The 23854-nt window shown below is 38.7% G+C and overlaps 2 protein-coding genes and 1 non-coding gene across 3 annotated transcripts in view; 1 reads left to right on the top strand and 2 right to left on the bottom strand.

Annotated features, from left to right (window-relative positions):
* The window catches only part of LOC118934037 (trimethyllysine dioxygenase, mitochondrial-like), a 59051-nt gene extending 41406 nt beyond the window's left edge, over window positions 1-17645 (bottom strand). The window contains 1 exon segment of the mRNA XM_036929131.2: window positions 17639-17645. Coding sequence (XP_036785026.2) covers window positions 17639-17645 — 7 coding nt within the window.
* Window positions 17646-19485: 1840 nt separating this feature from the next.
* On the top strand, window positions 19486-19561 carry TRNAK-CUU (transfer RNA lysine (anticodon CUU)). Its single transcript has one exon. It is a non-coding gene; the product is annotated as a tRNA-Lys (tRNA).
* Window positions 19495-23854, bottom strand: part of LOC118934038 (histone-lysine N-methyltransferase PRDM9-like) — a 41788-nt gene continuing 37428 nt past the window's right edge. Inside the window, 1 exon segment of the mRNA XM_057495366.1 lies at window positions 19495-19604. Coding sequence (XP_057351349.1) covers window positions 19495-19604 — 110 coding nt within the window.

Below are 23854 nucleotides of genomic sequence, written 5' to 3'. Positions count from 1 at the left end.
CAGGAGGAGAGCTCTCACCAGGAACTCAATTGACTGGCACTTTGATCTTAGACTTCTACCCTCAGAACTGTGAGAAAATAAATGTCCATTGTTTAAGCCATCCAGTCCATGGTATTCTGTTATAGCAGCTGGAACACACTAAGACAAATACAAACTTATCAAAACTTACTCAAGAAAAAAATAAATAACTTGAAAAGTACCATATATGTTAAAGAGATAGAACTAATAGTAAAAAATTTTTCAAAAAAGAAAACAACTGGCTCAGATAGTTTCATTCATGAATTCTATCAAACATTTAAGAAAGAAGTATTACCAATTCTACACATTCTCTTCCAGAAAATAGAACAGGAACACTTCCCAACTTATTTTATGAGGTCATCATTACCCTAATACTAAATCTAGACAAAGACAATAAAAGAAAGAAAATTACAGATGAGTATTACATGAACATAGGCTTGAAAATCCTTGCCAGAATATTAACAAATTGAATTCAACAATACATAAAGAGAATAAATACATCAAAACCAAGTAGGGTTCATCTGAGGTATACAAAGCTCCTTCAACATTAAAAACCCAATCTGTATAATTCACTATATGAACAGACTTAAGAAACACCACATTATCATCTCATTAGGTTCAGAAAAAATTACCACAATTCAATACCCATTTATTATTTTTTAAAATCTCAAAGAATTAGAAATAGAAAGGACTTACTTAACCCAACAAAGCGTATACATGGAAACATACAATGAGTATCATACTTAATGTCAAGAAACTGAATGCTTCTCTCTGAAGATAAGAAACAAGACAAGGATCTCCTTTTCTCACCACTCTTATTCAACATTGTCCTGGAAATCCTAAATAGTGCAAGAAAGCAAGAAAAATAAATAAAAGACATGCAGATTGGAAAGGAGGAAATTAAACTTTTTTTCACAAATGATATTTTCTATATAGAATTCCCCAAAGATTCTACAAAAAAAAAAAACAGGTTTAATGAGGTTGCATAATACAGGGCCAATATACAAAAAAAATAATTCTTTACTATATAACAGCAACTGACAGTTGGGATTTGAAATTAAGAAAACAATTTACAATAAAACCAAAAAATAAATACTTAGGTTAAGTACACACACACACACACACACACACACACACACACACACACACACATATATATATATGCATAATCTGTATGCAGAAGATTATAAAACACTGATCAAAGACAAGAAAGAACTAAATGATTGCGAAGAAATTCCATGATAATGGGTTAGAAGACTCAGTATTGTTAAGATGTGAATTCTCAATATGATCTATAGATTCAATGAAATCACACTCAAAATCCCAGCAAGCTTTTTTTGTAGATATCAACAAACTGATGATGAAGTGAATGTAGACAGGCAAACATACCGGAATAGCCAATACAATTTTGTTTAAAAAAAAAACATAGTCAAAGGACTCAAATCACCTAATTTCAGGACTTACTGTAAAGCTATAGTAATCAAGACAATCTGGTGTAGGGAAAAGATCAGTGGCATATAGATCAGTGGAACAAAGTAAAGAGCCTAGAAATAGACTCATAAAAATATAATCAGCTGATTTTTGACAGAAGTAAAAGGTCAATTCAATCCAGAAAGGATCATTTTTTTTTCCAAAAACTAGTGCTAGAACAATTAGATATCCAATATGCAACAAAACAAAACCTTGATGCCTACTTCATATTTTGTGTAAAAATTAACTCACAGTTGATGCAGCCACCTTGGAAAGCAGTATGGAGGTTCTTCAGAAAACTAAAAATTGAAATGCCATATGACCCAATAATTCCACTTCTGGAAATTTACCAAAGAAAACAAAAATCCCTGATTTGAAAAGATATTTGCACCCCTACGTTTATTGCTGCATTATTTACAATAGCCAAGCTATAGAAGCAACCAAAGCATCCATCAATAGCTGAATGGATAAAGAAGATGTGGTACATATACACAATGGGATATTACTCAGCCATAAAGAAGAAAGAGATCCTGATAATTCGAACAACATGGATGAACCAAAGGGTATTCTGCTCAGTGAAATAAGCCAGGTGGAGAAAGACAAATACCATATTTCACTTATTTGTGGAATCTAAAAACAAAATGAACAAAATAGCAGTAGACTCAGAGACACTGAGAAGTGACTGGAGGTTACCATGGGGGAGGGTTTGGGGTGTGTAAGAGGGATAAAAGACACAAAATCTCAATCATAATATAAGCTGGTCACAAGGATGGAAGTAGAGCATGGAGAATATAGTCAATGATTCTGTAACATCTTCCTATGTTGACAGATAGTAACTGCACTGGTTGGGGTGAGGATTTAATAATGCGGGTAACATAAACAACTGCATCGTATACTTGAAACTAATATAAAATTATATATCAACTAAACTTCAATAAAAAAACAAAGTAAAAAAAATTAACTCAAAGGTGATCATGGCTTAAATATAAAATGCAAACAGGAGAAAATGTTTACCTTAGGTTAAGCAAAACATTCTTAGATACAACTTCAAAAGCAAAATCCATAAAGGAAAAAATGATAAATAGAATGGTATCAAAATTCATAACTTTTTCTCTGTGACATACATTGTTGAAATAATAAAATGAAGAGGCATGGAGTTGGAAAATCTACTTGCAAAAAACATATCTGAGAAAAGAGTTGTATGTGAAATATATAAAGACCTCTTAAAATTTAACAAAAAGGAAACAACCCAATTTTTGAAAGCATGGAAAGATCTGAAGAGACAGTTCACCAAAGAAGATATAAGTACGGCAAATAAACATGGAAAGATGCTCAACATCATTTTCATTACGTAAATGCAAATTAAAGCCACAATGAGGTACCATTACACATCTATCAGAATGACTAAAATCCAAAAAAGCTGACAATACTAAATGCTACCAAGGATGCAGAGCAGCAGAAACTGCTATTCATTGCTGGTGATAATGCAAAAAATGGAACAGCCACTTGAAGACATTTTGGCAATTTCTTATAAAGTTAACATGGACTTGTCAGCCATTGACCTCCTAGGTATTTACCCAACTGATTTGTAACTCTGTCCACAGCAAAAACCCACACATGAATCACAGCTTTATTTCTAATCATCAAAAATGGAAAGTGACAAAGATATCATTTGATAGATTAATTAATATATAAACTTTAGTGCATCCATACAGTTGAATATTATTCAGCAATAAAAAGGGATCTATTAATTCAGACAACAACATGAATCTTAAATGTAGTGGCAATGGCTCCTCATTTGAAAAAAACTCCATAGAACCTTACAGCAAAAAGTGAAAATGTATAGAAATTAAAAAAAATTCAACCAGAAAGTAAGTTACTAGGATGAAATGCAGCCCGTAACAAATATGACTATTACAAATATGTAACATAATCCATTGAATGGAATGGTGAAGGTGGTGGCATAAATAACATTAGAAAGAATGTTTTGACTGGAAACCTTACAGCTAAAAACAAGGAACTGTATAAGCACTACACTCTAATTGGTAAAGTTGTTTCTTACATGGGTGCAGATTTACAATTCTGTAACTGTTATATATGTGTACTGGGAGTGAATATATAAGAGCATGGAAGATGGTGGGAGCTAGGTTAACAAATAAACATAAAGGGAATGCTAGAATGAATCATGTGGTACTGGATTACAGTTGGAGACATCATTATGAACTCATGTTTAGCTTAATACAGATACAGATGGATACATGGGGAAATAATTTTAGAAATGTTTTACACATGGATTAGTATATTTCCAGCCCTGTCCACCGAGAAGGCCTAGAAGCAATGACACCCAGTAGCAATGAGCATACTCAGTGACCAGATCTTGGTTTCTGAAACTATTCTGCAATAAAAGGAACCAAGGACTCCTCAGAGAAATGGATGATTCTAGGGCTGGGTCAGGGAAAATACTAGATGAGCCAGAAGAATCTCGAAGTGCAGAAAGTAAGGAAGTCCCCCATATCCCCCTCCCAAAAAAAGGATGAGACAATGTTAAAGAGTTTCCAATGGCCAAAGCTGGAACAATTTTTTTTTTGAGAGGGCATCTCTCATATTTATTGATCAAATGGTTGTTAACAACAATAAAATACTCTATAGGGGAGTCAATGCACAATCTTTAATCAACCTCAAGCCTAATTCTCAATCGTCTCCAATCTTCTGAAGCATAATGAACAAGTTCTTACAGGGTGAAGAAGTTCTTACATAGTGAATAAGTTCTTACATGGTGAACAGTGCAAGGGCAGTCATCACAGAAACTTTCAGTTTTGATCATGCATCATGAACTATAAACAATCAAGTCAGATATGATTGTTCGTTTGATTTTTATACTTGATTTATATGTGAATCCCACATTTCTCCCTTATTATTATTATTATTATTATTTTTAATAAAAAGCTGAAGTGGTAGGTAGATGCAAGATAAAGGTAGAAAACATAATTTAGTGCTGTAAGAGTGCAAATGTAGATGATCAGGTTTGTGCCTACAGACTAAGTATTAATCCAAGCTAGACAAGGGCAATAAAACATCCACGGATGCAGAAGATTTCTCTCAAAACGGGGGTGAGGTTCTAAGCCTCACCTCTGTTGATCCCCAATTTCTCACCTGATGGCCCCCCTTGCGACTGTGCCTGTCTTAGGTTGTTCCTCCCTTGAGGAATCTTACCTGTCTCTGGCTAACCAGTCATTTTCCGGGGCTATACAGGGAAATGTAAAGTTGGTAAGTGAGAGAGAAGCAATATTCTTTGAAAAGGTTACAAAGCTGGAAAAATTTGAGCAAGAAACTGAATAACACAGTATTGGGTTATAGCCTAAAATACAAAATAAATATCCATGAGTCCATGCTGATATAAATAAATGATTTAACAAATGAATAAATGGAGAGAATGAGACAAATCTTCCAAATTCCAAATACTTTATGTGATATCCCCCCAACCTCCACTATAGAGGTGGGTCTTAACTCCATAGTTCTGAGGAAGGCATCAGACAAACCCAAATTGGGGAACATTCTAACAAAAATGCCTGGCCAGTACCTCTCAAAACAGTCAAGGTCATCAAAAACAAGGAAAGTCACAGCCCAGAGGATCCTGGGACTGAAAGTAATGTGGGTCCTGGATGGGATCCTGGAACAGAAAAAGGGCATTATGGAAAATTAATAAAATTCAAATAAAACTATGGGATTTGATCAATAAATAATGCATCAATATTTGTTAGTTGTGACTAATGTAAATTGTAATGTAAGATATTAATAGGCAAACAGGATGAGGGCCATGTGGGAACTCATTGTATTTGCAACTTTTCTGTAGATCTAAAGCCATTCTAAAAATTTAAACAAGTTTAAGACAGGGAATTGGAGAAGATAATGGAAACTTCAAGCTGTAAGTTTCACTATGAAAGGTAATATAAATGAGATGGGGTGGCAATGAGAGGGGTACATACAGTGAAGGACAATACTGGTTTAAGATGGGAGATGTTACAATGTGTTTGCTGATAAGAATGATGGAGTAAGGAGGGAAAATTTGATGTTGCAAAAGTGGGGGATAGAGCAATTTCAGAAGTGTAGTACCTGGCTAGGAGAAAAGAGATAGGATCTAATTAATTAATGGAAGTGTTGGCCTTGGTTAAGAGCACAGATATTTCAGCCATAGTAACAGGAAAGAAGGTAGAACATATGGGTACAGATGTGGGTAAGTGGGTGGATGTGGAGCATGAACTTATGGAGGTTCTCTTCTAATTGCTTCCATATTCTCTTTGAAGGAATAAACCGTCATCAGTTGGGAGTGGGAAGGCAGAGATGTTGGCAGTTTGAGTACACAAGGGGACAGTGTGAAATATTCTTCTTGGAGAGACTGATTTAAAAAAATTATGCAAGCAGACTCTCTTGTCCACTCCTGGCGTGAGCCGGGAGCTCTGTCCTTTCACTTTATCTCCAAATAAAAGCCTGTACTTTGCTCTCCTACCTTGGCTGTTTGTGAAGCTCATTCTTCGGCTCCGCAAACAAGAACCCTGGCATCATCTTTGGGGGCTCGTCTGGGATATTTCGGAAGTGAGTATCGGCATCTAAGCCTGCCTTTTCTTTTGCTGTCCTTATAGAAGGAAGCCGTCTGTGGCACACAAAATTGGGCGCTTGTCAGCCACTTAAATGGGACTAGCCTGGCTGCCGATCTCAAAGTCTCAAGCGACAGCTTCCCCTGCATCTCCCTCAGTGGATCCCCCGTCTCCCTTGGGAGCCGGGAATGTCAGCTGAGTGGAGGCCAGGATTCCCTTTCAGAGGCATCTCCTCGGATGCGAGGGACTGAGGAAAGCCATGGGCAACTGCGAGAGTCTAGGCTGAGGGTGCACTTCAGCAGCTTCTCAAAGGCCCGTGTGTCTGGAATCAGAGCCGACAGCCCGACTGGGTATCTGTGAGGAGTGTCTCTGTCTCTGCCTCTGATTTCCAGCCTGCTTCTTCAGGCCACCCTGGCCTCTGAGTGAGGCAGGGGACATCCCTAACTCACGGAACCCAATGCTCACCACCGCAAGGTAGGAGATCCACACTCCGCTCTTATTCCTAACTAAATGCTGTACTTTTTATCTCATAAAAATGTGTCTGGGCACCCGTTAGCCACTTAAAAGACGATTAGCGTCGGCTACCAGTCTTAAGTCTCAGGTGAAAGGTTTCCCGGTGGCTGCTGCTCCTTGATCCCCCGCCTGCAGACGGACAGGAATGTCGGGGAGTGGCTAGCCGATTTCCTACTTTCCTATCCTAATCTGCGGACTCCGAGGGCAGACTGGACTAGTAGACAGTGGTCCTTGGATCTCGGCTCCGGCCGATTGACCCGACGGCACTGAGTGAACCTCCGGCTAGGCTGCTGCCTATGCGAGAGTCGCAGATGACCCCCGACCTCTTGTCTCAGTGATCAGATTTGTTATAGTGGGTGACTGGTGAGATAATTTCCAGACAGTGGCAGAAACTGGTGTTTGAGAGTATAGACTCCTCCCCGTAAATGTCCGTGGCAGCCCCTGAATTTTATTTCTAGCCTTAGCAAAAAGCTCCCTTGCTCCCCATTCAAAGCAGTCCTCTTAGGCCTGCGCCACTTTCTCCTGTGTAATGTAAATGATGTCTGTAAAGTAATCAAGCTGAAACCTGAGACCAACATGTAAATGGCTCTATTCTGTTGATCTCCTTTCCTTAGAGGCAGTCGTCCTGAGGCTAGGCATTTCCTTTTTTGCAGCTCCAGGAAAGCAAAACAGGCTTGTGACTTAGATCAGGGCTCCAGCAGCAAGAAGTCACACAGTCCTGGCACTTATCAGACAGGCAGGGAGCGCTCAAGGAAAGCTCCTGCAGAGAAAACTAGGGAAACTCCCAAAAGGTGTAAGTAGGAGTACACTGGTAAGGCTCCACTAAATCCAGAGCTCCAAGGCGACTCTTGCTTAGCGGGAAGGCAAGAGGGGAATCAAGGCAAGGTGCAGGCCACGCTGGTAAGGAGTGGTTAAATCCAGTAGGCCTGGCAGAGGGGGTGATTGACCACCATCACCTAAGCTCCAAGGTGAGGGGACGCCCTCACAGAGAGGCTGACCAGGTGTCGCACACCTGTCTCTCTCTCTTTCAGATGGGAGCATCCTCTTCAAGGTTAAAGGCAGACACACCTCTGGCATGCATTCTGAGGAACTGGGAGCAATTTTGATCCCCAGACCCTGAAAAATAAGAAATGTCTTATCTTCTGCACACAAACCTGGCCTCAATACAAACTCTCTAATGGAGAGGCTTGGCCCTTGAGAGAAATACATAATAAGGTTATGCAGCTATATTTATTTTAATGCAAGAAAGGAAAATAGTCAAAAGTCCCATGGACTACAATATGGAACTAGTTTTCTAAATTATTTTGGTAGAAATCTATTCTACTTATTGGGTTCATTATCTTCAAAAATTGAGAGGTTTTTAAACTAGATTCCCTGAAACAGAAGAAATTAATCTTCTGCAATACAGCCTGGCTTTAAATGACTGGAGGTAGAATTGTGCTTGCATTTCATTTCCAGCCACCTGGAGACACACAGTCCCTATGAGTTCAGAGCCTTCATTGGCCCTGTTAGTCTGGGGCCATCTAAACCATAACCCCGTTATATAAACTGCTTGCCTATAGAGTATATTCTTGAAAACTGAGATACTTTTAGCCAAATAAGCTAAAAGGAAAGGCAATTGAATATCAGTAACTCAAGTCTCTGTGTCAGTTTATCTGTCTGTGTATATGTTCTTTTTATGAAGAGTGTTGCTAACTGTAGTCATTATGTCTCAGTCTGTTTGTTTGTGTGTCTAAGCATGTAGATCAAAGATTTTTCTACCTCCAGATGGTATTAATGAAATTGATTTAAAGACAAGCGCTCGTGAAAATTGGGCACTCTAAAACTTCCAGAGGATAAATCTTTCAAGAATAAAATGCTTAGAGGCTTGACTTTGTCTAATATTCAGTAAAAGTTTTGTAAGTAGTCTAGCATAGTTGTTAAGAATGAGTAAACTAAATGTAGCAAGTGAACTTCTTAATAATAATTGTCTGTTACATTGTGTATACCTACCTACAGCCTGAAAATCTTTGTGGTAACCTAAAACCTTAAAAGTTTTGCTAAGTTAATTGAGAGATTGTACTGTAAAGCTCATAGTTACAGAAATTATAAAATGTTTATAAATTTGTCAATCTAAAGAATGCTAGTGTAACAGTTTACAATAGCCTATTTCTCAGTGCTTACTAAACATTAAGGTACCTAATAGTTTTAAGTTCTAATAGTTAACTCTGATATTTTCTGGAGGGCCCCTGGAACATATCAGAAGAATTTTTTCTCATTAGAGGAAGGATTTGGCTAATTTGGCTTATTTATCTGATACATATTTACCTGGAAAGCACTGTCAAAGAGAATGATGCTAAACTTTGTTACTGAATGTTTTGTGTTACAGAAATGCCTGAATTTCCTTATGTCAACTGTCTTACAGTAAGCTCTCATGAGATCTTTAAACTTTGTCATTTGTAAGTCTTTTGTCATTTATAGTCACTGTTTTATTACTCCTAAGCTAGTAAAGAAATAGATTTCAGCAGAACAGGTATTGGTTATCTAAGATTAAGTGAACTAAGGAAGATGATTTTGTGGCTTTTTGTTTCAAATGTTGCTGATAAAGTGCTTAAAGCTTTTTCTCTTAAGGTGACTGACAACAGTTTCATAAATAACAATACCTTTATAAGCAGAATTGAAACATTTATCTTTCTCTCTACCTGACCCCTCAAGAATTTAAAAGCTTTCAGTATTTTTATATTTCATGGCAGTATGTTTATTTGCATAAATTCAATAAGAACCTGCTTTCCTTGTAAGAGGACCAATTAAAAACACAGATTATACTACCAAGGCTTTGACTAGAATGTCATACCTGAGAGACACGTGCATAAAGCTCAGATATGAACAGCTTTAAGGAACTAAGGTTGACTTTATAGAGCTAACAAAGCCCCTTGGAAGAACTGGCCTGGTACCTTGCTACAGAGTTCCCAGCAGCCTTACCAGGTGAGTAAGGAAGGTCACTTCCTGCAAGAGCAGGAACCTCAAGATGTCTTGGGGACCTCGAGAAGAAAAGAATTCACCCAAATCTACAGGTACTGCAGGCAAAACCTGATGGCAAGTCTTACTTGGCTTTCTGGCCTCTATAGGCCTTTAAAAGTTCAATCTGAAATTCCTTATAAAAAGTTCCAGCAAAGCACATTTAAAAGAGCCTATGTAATCAATTGCTCTTCTTGCTGCACTTATGCAAATAATAAAGCCAAGTGTTAATTATTTTCTTAATCTGGTTACTTCTAATAAAAATGAGGGTGATTTTAGAGAAAAGTATTGTTTCAGTAATGCAGCCTTGTCCATACTAAATCCTAGTACTAGTCACTGAGACATAAACTAGATTTGAAATTCTAGCTTCTTCAAAATATCTGGCTATGATTTCCCAGAGGTTTTAGTTTTCTCCTATCATTTCAATTAAAGTTTTACTATGTCTAGTTCTCATATTCAACCATGCATTCTTAGTCTCATCAAGTTTGTCCTTCCAAAATGGAAAATCCAACTCCAGATATTGCTACTTAATTTAATAACATGATTTGTTCTATCTTGTCTAGAAGCCACAAAACTGCAAATAGTAATAGAAATGGAACCTTGAATAGAAGTGCCCATCTTCCGAGGCCCTCTCAACCAACCATTGATGGAGACCTAGCTGCACCATTTACTGCACCCCCTCTCAGCATGAAGCAGCCAGAGCGGTCATCGCCCCCTTTCCCTAGCAGCAGCTAGAGTCTCTATCTCTAGAGGGGGGAATAAGACAGGGACCGTGGATGTAGTCAGAGTAGGGTGAGGGCCTCCAGAGGGGACAGAGCGGGATATTTGCAGTCAGAGCAATGTAACTACATGCAAGGAAAGCCCCTTACTAAAACTCTATGTTAAACATTGAGCTCTAGAATCATTCTCCAGTGAGATCAGTTGATGTTCCCCAGATAAAGAAGGGTAACACATGTTTTATTACGCTAATCATTTGTAACCATGTGTAAGATTCACTTTAGCATACTAAAAGGCCCAGGCCTATGTGCTGTCTTTCCTCTTTCAGATCTGAGGAGGTGATTCTGCAAACTGAGCAACTAACTTAGCATGCACACCCAGCTGTAAACTGCATAGTAAAAAGCAGGAAGAGTTCCATCTTGAAGATAAGATTTTAACACCCAGGAAGTTCAAGAGGCAAGATTCTTTAGCAAGTAGACAATACCTCAGCCCACCTTGGGGGCTGGGCAGGCAGCCTTTTGATATGCTCCCAGACCAAGGTGCCCATGTCCCAGAGAGAAATCAAGGCAGGAAATTCCTTACAGTTAAGTTAATTTTTAATATTCAGGGACCACTTAACAAGTCCCCACCCCTAAGTTTTTTCATATTCTCAAAATCCTCAACTGCCTATAAATCCCCCTAGACAACGCACCAACGACAGACTCTCTTGTCCCCTCCTGGCGTGAGCCAGGAGCTCTGTCCTTTCACTTTATCTCCAAATAAAAGCCTGTACCTTGCTCTCCTAAAAAAAAAAAAATTATGCAAGAATTGTTTGGCAGTGTTGAATAGTCATTTGAGATTTTTGATGATGATTTTAAAATGAAAGTAGCTAATGCAGTTTAAAAAATTTTCTCTCGCAATGTTCAGCTACTTGGCTTCAGGGACAGAGGAGGTGGAGACTTGAGTTTGTGAGTGTTGGGGCTTTGGCAGAGGGAGAGAGCAATCTGAAATGAGGGTTGGTGGTACTTAATCACTTTTATCACTTCAAGGTCATGATTCTCAATATTTTTAGGTTATGGATCCCGAAGAAATTCTGTTGAAAACTATGGATCCTCTCTGTTGAAAAATGCAGGGTTACTCACACTCATACACACACACACAATTGATCCTAGGACATGAACTCCAACTTTAGGTGACCACCAAATAAATAGCCCCATTCCACAGTATCAGCAGTTGTTATATCAGAGACTTCCAACTAACTTCAGGAAACTGGATTTTTAACCATTCAATTGGTATATGCCTTGAAGGCACAGATGCTTTTATAAAGCATGAATGTCATACAAAATGACTCCATGTAAACCAACTGTTAACTCATAACTAGATTATACAGATACATGGAGACGATTCCATACTGGTCCACTCTGCTTCTCTCCTACAAACCCAAGGATGGGTGACACTTTTCTGTTTCTATACATGTCTCATGATTTTTTTGTTGAAAACCTGGACATTTTAGATAGTTTGGAAACTGATATCTGACCTCCCCAGGGAGATTGTTGCTGTATTTTTGTGTGTTTGTTTACTGACGCCTGGAGTAACTTTGTGGAAATCTGTCTCCCCTGCAATATGTAGCCACTGATGTTGCTGATAAGGTTCTATTTTTACTTTTTGTTTTTAACTGTGGATTCCTAAGTATCACACTGGGATCAGCATAGCTCAGTGATTTTCAACTGGCAGAAAGTTTGCCCTCCAGGTGACACTTGGCAATGTCTGGAGGAGGTTGCTTCTGGCATCATGTGTGTGTCAAGTAGGGATGCTCCTAAGCACCATAAAATGCACATGACTTCCAACAAAAAATTTATCTCACCCTAATTGTCCATAGTGCCAAGGTTGATAAACTTTGGATTAGCTTAGTGGCCAGCCAACAGTTGGTCAGAGGTTATGCTTAAAAACCACAAGCCAGGAGGAACACAGGAAGATGGCGGCATGAGTAGTTCAGAGGAAATCTCCTCCCCAAAACATAGATATTTATGAAAATACAATAAATACAACTATTCTTAAAGAGACACCAGTGGATTCAGTACAACAGCCAGGATACATCTACATCTGTGAGAACTCAAAATCACACGAAGGGGGTAAGATACAAGCCATGGCCAGGTGGGACCTGAATGCTCCCCTACCCCAGAACCAGGCAGGAAGAAAGGAGTCAGAACGGGGAGGGAGTGAAAGCCCAGGACTGCTAAACAACCAGCTCTAGAAATCTGCACCCGGAGCGCAGACACAAGGTGCACGGGGTGCTAGATATTAGAGAAATGGAAAAGCAAAACCTGTGGGCATGTCCCCACAACTGGTGCCCCTGAGACAAAAGAAAAGTGAGTGCTTTCTGCCAGGCTTAAAGAGACAGGGACCCCATAGCTGGACGAAGTTGTCCCGGCACACTTAGCCAACAGCTGGGAATCCCGGGGAACCTTAGGCGCCCAAAACCCTGGGGTGGCAGCACAGCTCTGCAGCCCCTCACAACACTAAGCAACCTGCCAGTCGTTCCTCCAACTGACGCGGACCCTGACACATCGGCCCAGTAGCGGGAGAGTGGCAACGCGTGCCAGGGGCAGCAGTGCTGGAAGGGACTGGCAGTGAATCGTGTGCACCAACAGTGCCAGAGGGGACCAGGAGAGGCTTGTGTGAGCCCACAGAGGCAGCGACCGAACAGCCCAGGTGTGGCTCGCACGCATTTGTGGCAGTGGAGTCAGAGGAGTAAGGGGAGGTCCGTGTGGGAGAGCCCTGCGTGCACCTGCAGCAGAGCCAGAGGGAACAGGCGTGCTCTCAGCAGCCGACCAGAATCCCAGCCCAATGGACAGCCTCCCAGGCCAGACCCAAAGGTCGCTGCTCCTACACAGCTGCCCGGCAGGGATGCTGCTATTGCAGAGGAACGCACCTGGCATGCCTGCCACTCCCCGCAGGGCTCTGTGCTGATATGTTGGAGACCCCACCCACAGCAGCTTAGGGGATTAACCCCGTGGCTGCTGCAGGAGTGTAGGTAACTGGCAAAGGCAGCAGAGAAGGGCAAGGCATCCAGCAAGCAGGAAAGGACTTTCTTCTCCCAGCTGACACACCCGCAACATGACTAGAGCCACCGCTATCAACACGAAAAGGCAAAAAAATTTAGTTCAGTCCAAAATAGTTCAGACAACCCCTGAGAGAGGATCTGCAGAGACAGACCTAACCAGTCTCCCTGAAAAAGAATTCAAAATAAAAATCATAAACATGCTGACTGAGCTGCAGAGAAATATACAAGAGCTAAGGGATGACGTCCAGAGGGAGATTACAGAAATGAAACAATCTCTGGAAGGATTTATAAGCAGAATGGATAAGATGCAAGAGGCCATTGATGGAATAGAAACCAGAGAACAGGAACGCATAGAAGCTGATGCAGAGAGAGATAAAAGGATCTCCAGGAATGAAACAATATTAAGAGAACTGTGTGACCAATCCTAAAGGAACAATATCTGCATTATAGGGGTACCAGAAGAAGAAGAGAGAGAAAAAGGGATAGAAAGTGTCTCTGATGAAATAATTGCTGAGAATTTCCCCAAACTGGGGGAGGAAATAGTTGTTCAGACTATGGAAGCACACAGAACTCCCAACAGAATAGACCCAAAGAGGACAACACCAAGACACATAATAATTAAAATGGCAAAGATCAAAGACAAGGACAGAGTATTAAAGGCAGCCAGAGAGAGAAAAAAGTTCACCTACAAAGGAAAACCCATCAGACTATCATCAGACTTCTCAAGAGAAAACTTACAGACCAGAAGAGAATGACATGATATATATAATGCAATTAAACAGAAGGGCCTTGAACCAAGGATACTGTATCCAGCACGATTATCATTTAAATATGAAGGAGGGATTAAAAAATTCCCAGACAAGCAAAAGTTGAAGGAATTTGCCTCCCACAAACCACCTCTACAAGCTATTTTAGAGGGACTGCTCTAGATGGGGCATTCCTAAAAAGAGCACAAAACAAAACACCCAACATATGAAGAATGGAGGAAGAGGAATAAGAAGGGAGAGAAACAAAGAACCATCAGACCACGTTTATAATAGCTCAACAAGCAAGTTAAGTTAGACAGTAAGATAGTAAAGAAGCTAACCCTGAACCTTTGGTAACCACAAACTTAAAACCTGCAATGGCAATAAGTACATATCTCTCAATAATCACCCTAAATGTAAATGGACTGAATGCACCAATCAAAAGACAGAGAGTAATAGAATGGACAAAAAAGGAAGACCCATCTATATGCTGCTTACAAGAGACTGACCTCAAACCCAAAGACATGCACAGATTAAAAGTCAAAGGAGGGAAAAAGATATTTCATGCAAACAACAGAGAGAAAAAAGCAGGTATTGCAATCCTAGTACCAGACAAAATAGACTTCAAAACAAAGAAAGTAACAAGAGATAAAGAAGGACATTACATAATGATAAAGGGCTCAGTCCAATAAGAGGATATAACCATTATAAACATATATACTCCCAATACAGGAGCACCAATATATGTGAGAGAAATACTAACAGAATTAAAGGAGGAAATAGAATGCAATGTATACATTTTGGGAGACTTTAACACACCACGCACTCCAAAGGACAGATCCACCAGAGAGAAAATAAGTAAGGACCCAGAGGCACTGAATAACACACTAGAACAGATGGACCTAATAGATATCTATAGAACTCTACATCCAAAAACAACAGGATACACATTCTTTTCAAGTGCACGTGGAACATTCTCCAGAATAGACCACATACTAGGCCACAAAAGAGCCTCAGTAAATTCAAACAGATTGAAATCCTACCAACCAACTTTTCAGACTACAAAGGTATAAAACTAGAAATAAATTGTACAATAAAGCAAAATGGCTCACAAGCACATGGAGGCTTAACAACATGCTCCTAAATAATCAATGGATCAATGACCAAATTAAAATGGAGATCCAGCAATATATGGAAACAAATGACAACAAAAACACAAAGCCCCAACTTCTGTGGGACGCAGCAAAAGAAGTCTTAAGAGGAAAGTATATAGCAATCCAGGCATATTTAAAGAAGGAAGAACAATCCCTAATGAATAGTCTAATGTCACAATTCTCGAAATTGGAAAAACAAGAACAAATGAGGCCTAAGGTCAGCAGACGGAGGGACATAATAAAGATGAGAGAAGAAATAAATAAAATTGAGAAGAATAAAACAATAGAAAAAAATCAATGAAACCAAGAGCTGGTTCTTCGAGAAAATTAGCAAAACAGATAAGCCTCTAGCCAAACTTATTAAGAGAAAAAGAGAGTCAACACACATCAACAAAATCAGAAAAGAGAAAGGAAAAATCACAACAGACCCCACAGAAATACAAAGAATTATTAGAGAATACTATGAAAACCTATATGCTAACAAGCTGGAAAACCTAGGAGAAATGGACAACCTCCTAGAAAAATACAACCTTCCAAGTCTGACCCAGAAAGAAACAGAAAATCTAAACATACCAATTGCCAGCAATGAAATTGAAGCAGTAATCAAAAAACTACCCACAAACAAAATCCCCGGGCCAGATGGATTTACCTCAGAATTTTATCAGACATAAAGAGAAGACATAATACCCATTCTCCTTAAAGTTTTCCAAAAAATAGTAGAGGGGGGAATACTTCCAAACTCACTCTATGAAGTCAACATCACCCTAATACCAAAACCAGGCAAAGACCCCACCAAATAAGAAAACTATAGACCAATATCCCTGATGAACATAGATGCAAAAATACTCAACAAAATATTAGCAAACCGAATTCAAAAATACATCAAAAGGATCATACACCATGACCAAGTGGGATTCATCCCAGGGATGCAAGGATGGTACAGCATTCAAAAATCCATCAACATCACCCACCACATCAACAAAAAGAAGGACAAAAACCACATGACCATATCCATAGATGCTGAAAAAGCATTCAACAACATTCAACATCCATTCATGATAAAAACTCTCAGCAAAAGGCAAACACTTCAACATAATAAAGGCCATATATGATAAACCCACAGCTAACATCATACTGAACAGCGAGAGGCTGAAAGGTTTTCCTCTGAGATCAGGAACAAGACAGGGATGCCCACTCTCCCCACTCTTATTCAAATAGTACTGGAGTTCCTAGCCATGGCAATTAGAAAAAACAAAGAAATACAAGAAATCCAGATTGGTAAAGAAGATGTCAAACTGTCACTATTTGCAGATGACATGATATTGTACATAAAATACCCTAAAGACTCCACTCTTTAGGAGGGACATAATAAATATTAGAGCAGAAATAAATAATATCAAGAAGAATGAAACAGTAGAATCAATGAAAGCAAGAGCTGGTTCTTTGAGAAAATAAACAAGTAGATAAACCCCTTGCCAGACTTATCAAGAAAAAAAAGAGTGCCTACACACATAAACAAAATCAGAAATGAGAAAGGGAAAATCACTATGGACAACACAGAAATACAAAGAATTATGAGAGAATACTATGAAATATTGTATGCTAACAACTGGATAACCTAGAAGAAATGGACAACTTTCTCGAAAAATACAACCTTCCAAGGCTGAGCCAGGAAGAAACAGAAAATCTGAAGAGACCAATTACCAGCAAGCAAATTGAATTGGTAGTCAAAAAACCACCTAAGAACAAAACTCCTGGACCAGATGGTTTCACTTCAGAATTTTATGAAACATTTAGTGGAGACCTAATACCCATCCTCCTCAAAGTTTTCCAAAAAGTAGAAGAGGAGGGAACACTCCCAAACTCATTCTATGAGGCCAACATCACTCTAATACCAAAACTAGGCAAAGACACCACAAAAGAAGAAAATTAGAAACCAGTATCTGTCCCGACCCGCAGGACAGTCAACGGGGGTCGACGACCTGGAGGAGAGAATGAAGGGGCAAGGGACACAAAGAACGGACAGCAAGACAGGATATCTGATCAAGCTGACACAGTTTATTGTTTGCAGGCTCAATTTATACAGGTAGCGAGGAAGGGGTGGGTCAGAAGGTGATTGGGCCTTAGGTGGTGCCGGCGGGAAGGTGCAGAGGGGTGATTGAGCCTTGGCTGGCACCGCCGGGAGCAGAGGACCCAGAAGAGAAGCAGGGAGTTCGCCATCTTGTGGGTGGGGGCCCTTGGGAGGGAGGTTTTAAGGGTGGGGCTTTCGTAATCAAGCCTGCCTAAAGGCCCAGAGGGTTTGCTCCCAACATCTTCCCCTTTTTTATTTTATAATAAGAAGACAGTGCCTGTCTTAGGTGCCCAAGGCAGCGACTCTGATCTTACCCGTCATTGGTACTCCCACTCCAATGTGGAAGCCTTGTCTTAGGTTGCCAGAGGCTCTAGGGTGCTTACCCGTCTTTGACTATCCTGTCTCTTTTTTCTCTTTAATAAAACAACCAGTCTAACTCAGACTGGGTCAAGGTAGGTGCCTGTCTTAGGTTGTATGGTTGAAGTAAATCCTTACCCGTCATGGGGCTATAGTCCTCTGTCGACCACTCCCTGTCTTAGGTTGGTATTTAAAATTCAACCATATCTTACCCGTCATTGGCTACCATACTTGACTTTAGATCTTATGATTTACAAGTGGGGGGGGCCATCTGCAATTTCAAATGATGCAGGCCTCTTAAGGCTTGTTGTATGAGTTTCTACATGCTGCAAAGGACACAAGGCCCTAGTAACAGCAACAAAAGCCATAAAATGCTTAGAGTTAAGAGAGGTGTGACAGCGTGCCAGAGACTATTCAGGGGTTCTTTGCACATGCCTTTCATCTGATTTAATATATCAGATGTAGTTTTGGCTGCAAATAAGATAGGATTTAAATGGTTCTGTGGTGACCGGGGATATCATCTAATTGATTTTGGGTAGTTTGAGAAAAATCAGACAAATTGAAACAACACATTCTTGGAAACTGTTCACATCTTACATGCTCTTTTAACAGCAGACAGTCCACAGCAGCACGATTCTGAGGCACTGCAGCTCGCAATTCTCTCAGTTCTTGGTGGAGTTCAGATAATAGAGAAGCAGTCAATTTTGTTGTTTTGCTATATGCGCAGGCCAGCTTAGATATCTCCTTTAGCATTCCAACGACAAGTCCAGGAACCAGCAGGAGGAACGCAGCTGCAACTGCAACAGCAGCAGGACCTCAAAGCTTCAAGTTTTCATCACAGTCAGATGGCAGAGCTCAGAGAAGTCTCTTGTGCTTATATTCAGGATGGTCTATTAGAGCAGGAAGAATGCGTCCCACCCCACAAACACCTTGATAGTGTGGAGAGAGGGCTTGATATGTTTTGTTATTACACAAAAATACTTAACCATTTGGAAGTCTATATCTAGAGGACTATTTTACATTGATTGTAGAATTGCGGTAAGAGGGTACATGAGTATAATTAATACATACACAATCAGTAATTATAGTAGTGCTAACAGGTAAATTTAATTGGGCATCAGGAGTAAGCGTCTTAGGGGGAAGAGTGACATTTCTGTAACATAAAACATTCAGTAATAAAGTTTAGCATTATTCCTTTTGACAGCACTTTTTAGGTAAGTATATATCAGGTAAATAAGCCAAATTAGTCAAATATTTTCTTTGATGAGAAGAAATTCTACTGCTATGTTCCAGGGGCCCTCTGGAAAATATCAGAGTTAATTGAGAGGTAAAAGTACTTTTTTAAATTTGTTCTTGGGAAGTTGTCAAAAGGTTTTAAGGCACTTGCCTAAATAGAATTGTAGTTATTAAATAACACTTATTATTTAACTAGAATGATAATAAGAAAGTTTAAAAGCAAATGCAGAAGGTTACGTAGTTGTTAACACTTAGTCTTTTTAATATTAAGATCTTATTTTCTTAAATACTCAGACAATTCATTAAGACTTTAAGCATAAGAAACTGTTTTAATAAAACAATTAGAGAACCCTTTGCAATCTTTCAATATTAAGAGCAGACTAACAGTTAAAGAATACTTTGTCTTTCCAACTGAAAACAAAACTCCAATTTTGCTGTGTTCTCGATATTAACACTCACTTGCTTTAATTTCACATAGCATGATTATATCTGTAAGGATACAGTAATTTATTCTTCATTTGCCCTATGGTCCCAAGCACATAAGCCAGTGAGAATCATGCCTGGGCTTGCCTGGGGGCTAGCTCAGTCGGTAGAGCATGAGACTCTTAATCTCAGGGTCGTGGGTTCGAGCCCCACATTGGGCGCCAGTTGTCCCGACCCGCAGGACAGTCAACGGGGGTCGACGACCTGGAGGAGAGAATGAAGGGGCAAGGGACACAAAGAACGGACAGCAAGACAGGATATCTGATCAAGCTGACACAGTTTATTGTTTGCAGGCTCAATTTATACAGGTAGCGAGGAAGGGGTGGATCAGAAGGTGATTGGGCCTTAGGTGGTGCTGGCGGGAAGGTGCAGAGGAGTGATTGAGCCTTGGCTGGCGCCGCTGGGAGCGGAGGACCCAGAAGAGAAGCAGGGATTTCGCCATCTTGTGGGTGGGGGCCCTTGGGAGGGAGGTTTTAAGGGTGGGGCTTTCGTAACCAAGCCTGCCTAAAGGCCCAGAGGTTTGCTCCCAACAAGTATCCCTGATGAACATAGATGCAAAAATACTCAACTAAATATTAGCAAACTAAATTTAAAAATACATCAAAAAGATCATCCATTATGATCAAGTGAGATTCATCTCAGGGATGCAAGGAAGGTACAATATTCGAAAATCCATCAACACCATCCACCACATCAACAAAAAGAAGGACGAAACCACATGATCATCTCCATAGATGCTGAAAAAGCATTCGACAAAATTCAACATCCATTCATGATAAAAACTTTGAACAAAAAGCCAAGACATGGATGCAACCTAAGTGTCCATCAGTAGATGAATGGATAAAGAAGAGGTGGCACCTATACACAATGGAATATTATCCAGCCATAAGAAGGAAGCAAATCATACTATTTGCAACAACATGGATGGAGCTATAGGGTATTAAAGAAGTCCCAAATGATTTCACTCATCTGTGGAGTAGAAGAACAAAGAAAAGGCTGAAGGAGCAAAATAGCAGCAGACTCACAGAACCCAAGAATGGACTAACAGTTACCAAAGGAAAAGGGACTGGGGTGGATGGGTGGGAATAGAGGGATAAGGGGAGTGGGGGAAAGGAAAAGGGACATTATGATTAGCACTTATAATGTGTGTGGGGGCACAGAGAGGGCTGTACAACACAGAGAAGACAAGTAATGATTCTAAAGGATCTTACTATGCTGATGGACAGTGACTGTGATGGGGTGTGTGTGGGTGACTTGATAATAGGGAGGGTCTAGTAACCATAATGTTGTTCAAGTAATTGTACATTAATGATATCAAAAAAAATTACATGGAAAAAAATGATGCACCCATTGGTATTATCTACTAGAGTTTAAGATATGCATATACTTTCACCTAACAATAAAACTTCTGTACAGGAATGATCATTCTCAATGGACATCTTACCAGCTCTAGGGAATGCATTGAACATATGCAGGCGGTCTGGTTATCAAAATGACTGCAGAACATTGCTGGTATTTAATGGGACCAGGGCTATTAGGTATTCTGAAATATTCTGGACAGTCTCGGACAATGGAGAATTCTGACTAAATTTTTAATATTACCCTTGACATGCCTATAGATGTAAAAACTTTATGATTACTGGAGCCTAGATCCTAACTCCTTTAGTTATATATAAGCAGGGTATTCTTGCGTGAGTTTAATATACACCGAATTTTCTAATAATACAAGTAAATTGAGAAAAGAGTGATTCTCTCATTCTAAATATACAAAATTATTCATTATTTTAGAAAATCAAGTCACCAATGATTTTTTGGCTGACTACTAAGATACACTGGCCCAGGGGTGACCCCAAGGAAGTCAGTTCTTAAAAAATAAGAATAACAGCAACAAAAACTGAGTAGAGGTATCAGAAGCCACATATTTCAGGGGAGGCCAGAAGGCAATAGAATGGCATATGCAAAATGGTGAATGAAAAAGAAAAAAAAACCTTGTACACCAAGAATTCTATATCCAGCAAAACTTTCCTTCAAAAAAATGAAGGTACAATAAAGAAATTCCACAATACACAGACAGAATTCATTGCTAGCAGACCTACCTTACAAAAAACTACAGGAAGTCCTTAGTCTAAAAGGAAATGACACTAGATGGTAACTTGAATCCACATGAAGAAATAAAGAGCACTAGTAAATTTATTTATGCAGGTAAACAAGAAAGAGAGTGTATATATTTCTTCTTTTCTCTTAAAGAGCAACTATATAAAACAGTAATTTAAAAGCTTCCCTGTGTTACTGGGATTAAACTTTTAATAGTATTACTCCAAAGTATATTATATTAAGTTGACATACACATTGTAATTTCCAGAGCAATCTATAAAAAAGAGTTCAAAATTATAATAAAAACATAAAAATCCAATCACAGTTAATTAAATTTATTACAGTGATTTTAATTATAATAAATGTAAATAAACAGTCCAATCAAAAGACAAAGACTGTGAGACTGGATAAAACAACAGACTCCAAGGATATGCCATCTACTTTAGACACATTTTATATGTGAAGAAATAAGTAGGTTGAAAGAATAAAAGAATGAAAAAATTTATACAATGCAAACAGCAACTGTAAAAGAGTTAGAGTGCTTAGACTTATATGTAATATCAGACCAAATAAACTTTAGTAGAAAATGTTAACAAGAGAAAAAAAAGGACATTTTACAATGATGGAAGGGTTGACTCATCACAAAGACATAACCATTATAAACATACACACATTAACAAAAAAACTCTTCCCAACTCATTCCATGAGATTGGTATCTTACAACAAAGAAGACAAATACATCACAAGAAAAGAAACTTCACTACAGTCCAATGTCCCTAATAAATACAGGTGCAAAAATCCTCAGTAAAATGTTAGCAAACCAAACCCACAAACATATAAGAAAAGATTATATACCATGGCCAAGAAGAATTTATTCTAGGAATGCTTGTTTTAAATATCCAAAAATCAATTAATGTAATACACCATATTACATTAGTTAATCATGTATAGTATACAATACAAGACAAAAAACACATGATCATTTCAATAGATGCAGAAAAAGCACCTGACCAAATCCAACACCCATTCATGACTAAAGAAATCCCAACCAACTAGCAAAAGAAAAAAAACCATACAGCTAAGCATGCTTAATGGTAAAAGACTTTTTTCCCCTAAGATCATAACTAGACAAGTCCTCTAGTCAACATTGATCTGGAGATTCTAGGCAGGAGAGAATTAGGTAAAAAAAATAATGAAAAAGTATCCAAATGGGGGAAAAAGGAAGTAAAATGGTCTTTGACATAATCCTTTATGAGAAAATCCTAAGGAACACACACACACACCACTGCGACCTAATGTTAACCCATACACAAATACACACATACAAATTATTATAACTAATAATTCTATTCAGCAAGGTCACAGGATGCAGAATCAATACACAAAGGTCAACTGTATATCTACATACTTCCATAGAAAATTCAGAAAGTATTATTAAGAAAATAATTCCACAGTATCATCAAAAAGAATAAAATAGGAATAAATTAACAAAAGAAATGAAAGACTTTTACAATGAAAGCTATACAATATTGTTGAAGGAAACTAAGGAATAGTCAAAATAATTTTGAAAAGGAAGAACAAAATTTAAGGACTCACACTTCCCAATTTCAATACTTACTACAAAGCTACATTATTTATAACAGCACTGGACCGACACAAGAATAGAAATAGGCTAATGAAACACAATTGAGAGTCCAGATATAAACCCTTATAACTGTGGTCAACTGACTTTCAAAAAAAGGTTTCAAAGCAATTCAATATGAAAAGGATAGTTTTTTTAAAACAAATAGTGGTGGAAAAACTGGTTATCTTTATACAAAAAGATGAATTTAGACCCCCTATGTCACTCCATGTACAAAAAGTAAGTCAAAATAGATCAGAGATCTAAATGTAAGGGGAAAACCACAATTTTTAGAAGAAAATCTTCATGACCTTGGATTAGGCAAAGAGTTCTTAGATAAAACACCAAAAAGCACAATCCATAAAAGAAAAATGATAAATTGGACTTAATCAAAACTCAAAACCTTTGCCCTTCCAAAGACACTATTAAGAAAATGGAAAGCCAAGCCACTGACTAGGAACAAATATTTTCAAATCATATACCTGATAAGGACTTTTATCTAAAATATATAAAGATCATTTGCATATCAATAATAAGAAGGGAAACTAATTGAAAAATGGCCAACATATTTAATAGACATTTCTCCAAAGGAGACATACAAATGGCCAACAAACAGATGAAGATGTTCATTATTAGTGATTAGGAAAATGCAAATCCAAACCACAATGAGATATTATTAGTTCACACTAATAAAAGCAGCTATAATGTTTTATAAAGGGAAAAGTACAAGTGTATGTGA

Source organism: Manis pentadactyla, chromosome X, assembly GCF_030020395.1.
Source record: "Manis pentadactyla isolate mManPen7 chromosome X, mManPen7.hap1, whole genome shotgun sequence".
In the NCBI taxonomy this organism is placed as follows: domain Eukaryota; kingdom Metazoa; phylum Chordata; class Mammalia; order Pholidota; family Manidae; genus Manis; species Manis pentadactyla.
This window is presented reverse-complemented; position numbering and strand designations above follow the sequence as displayed.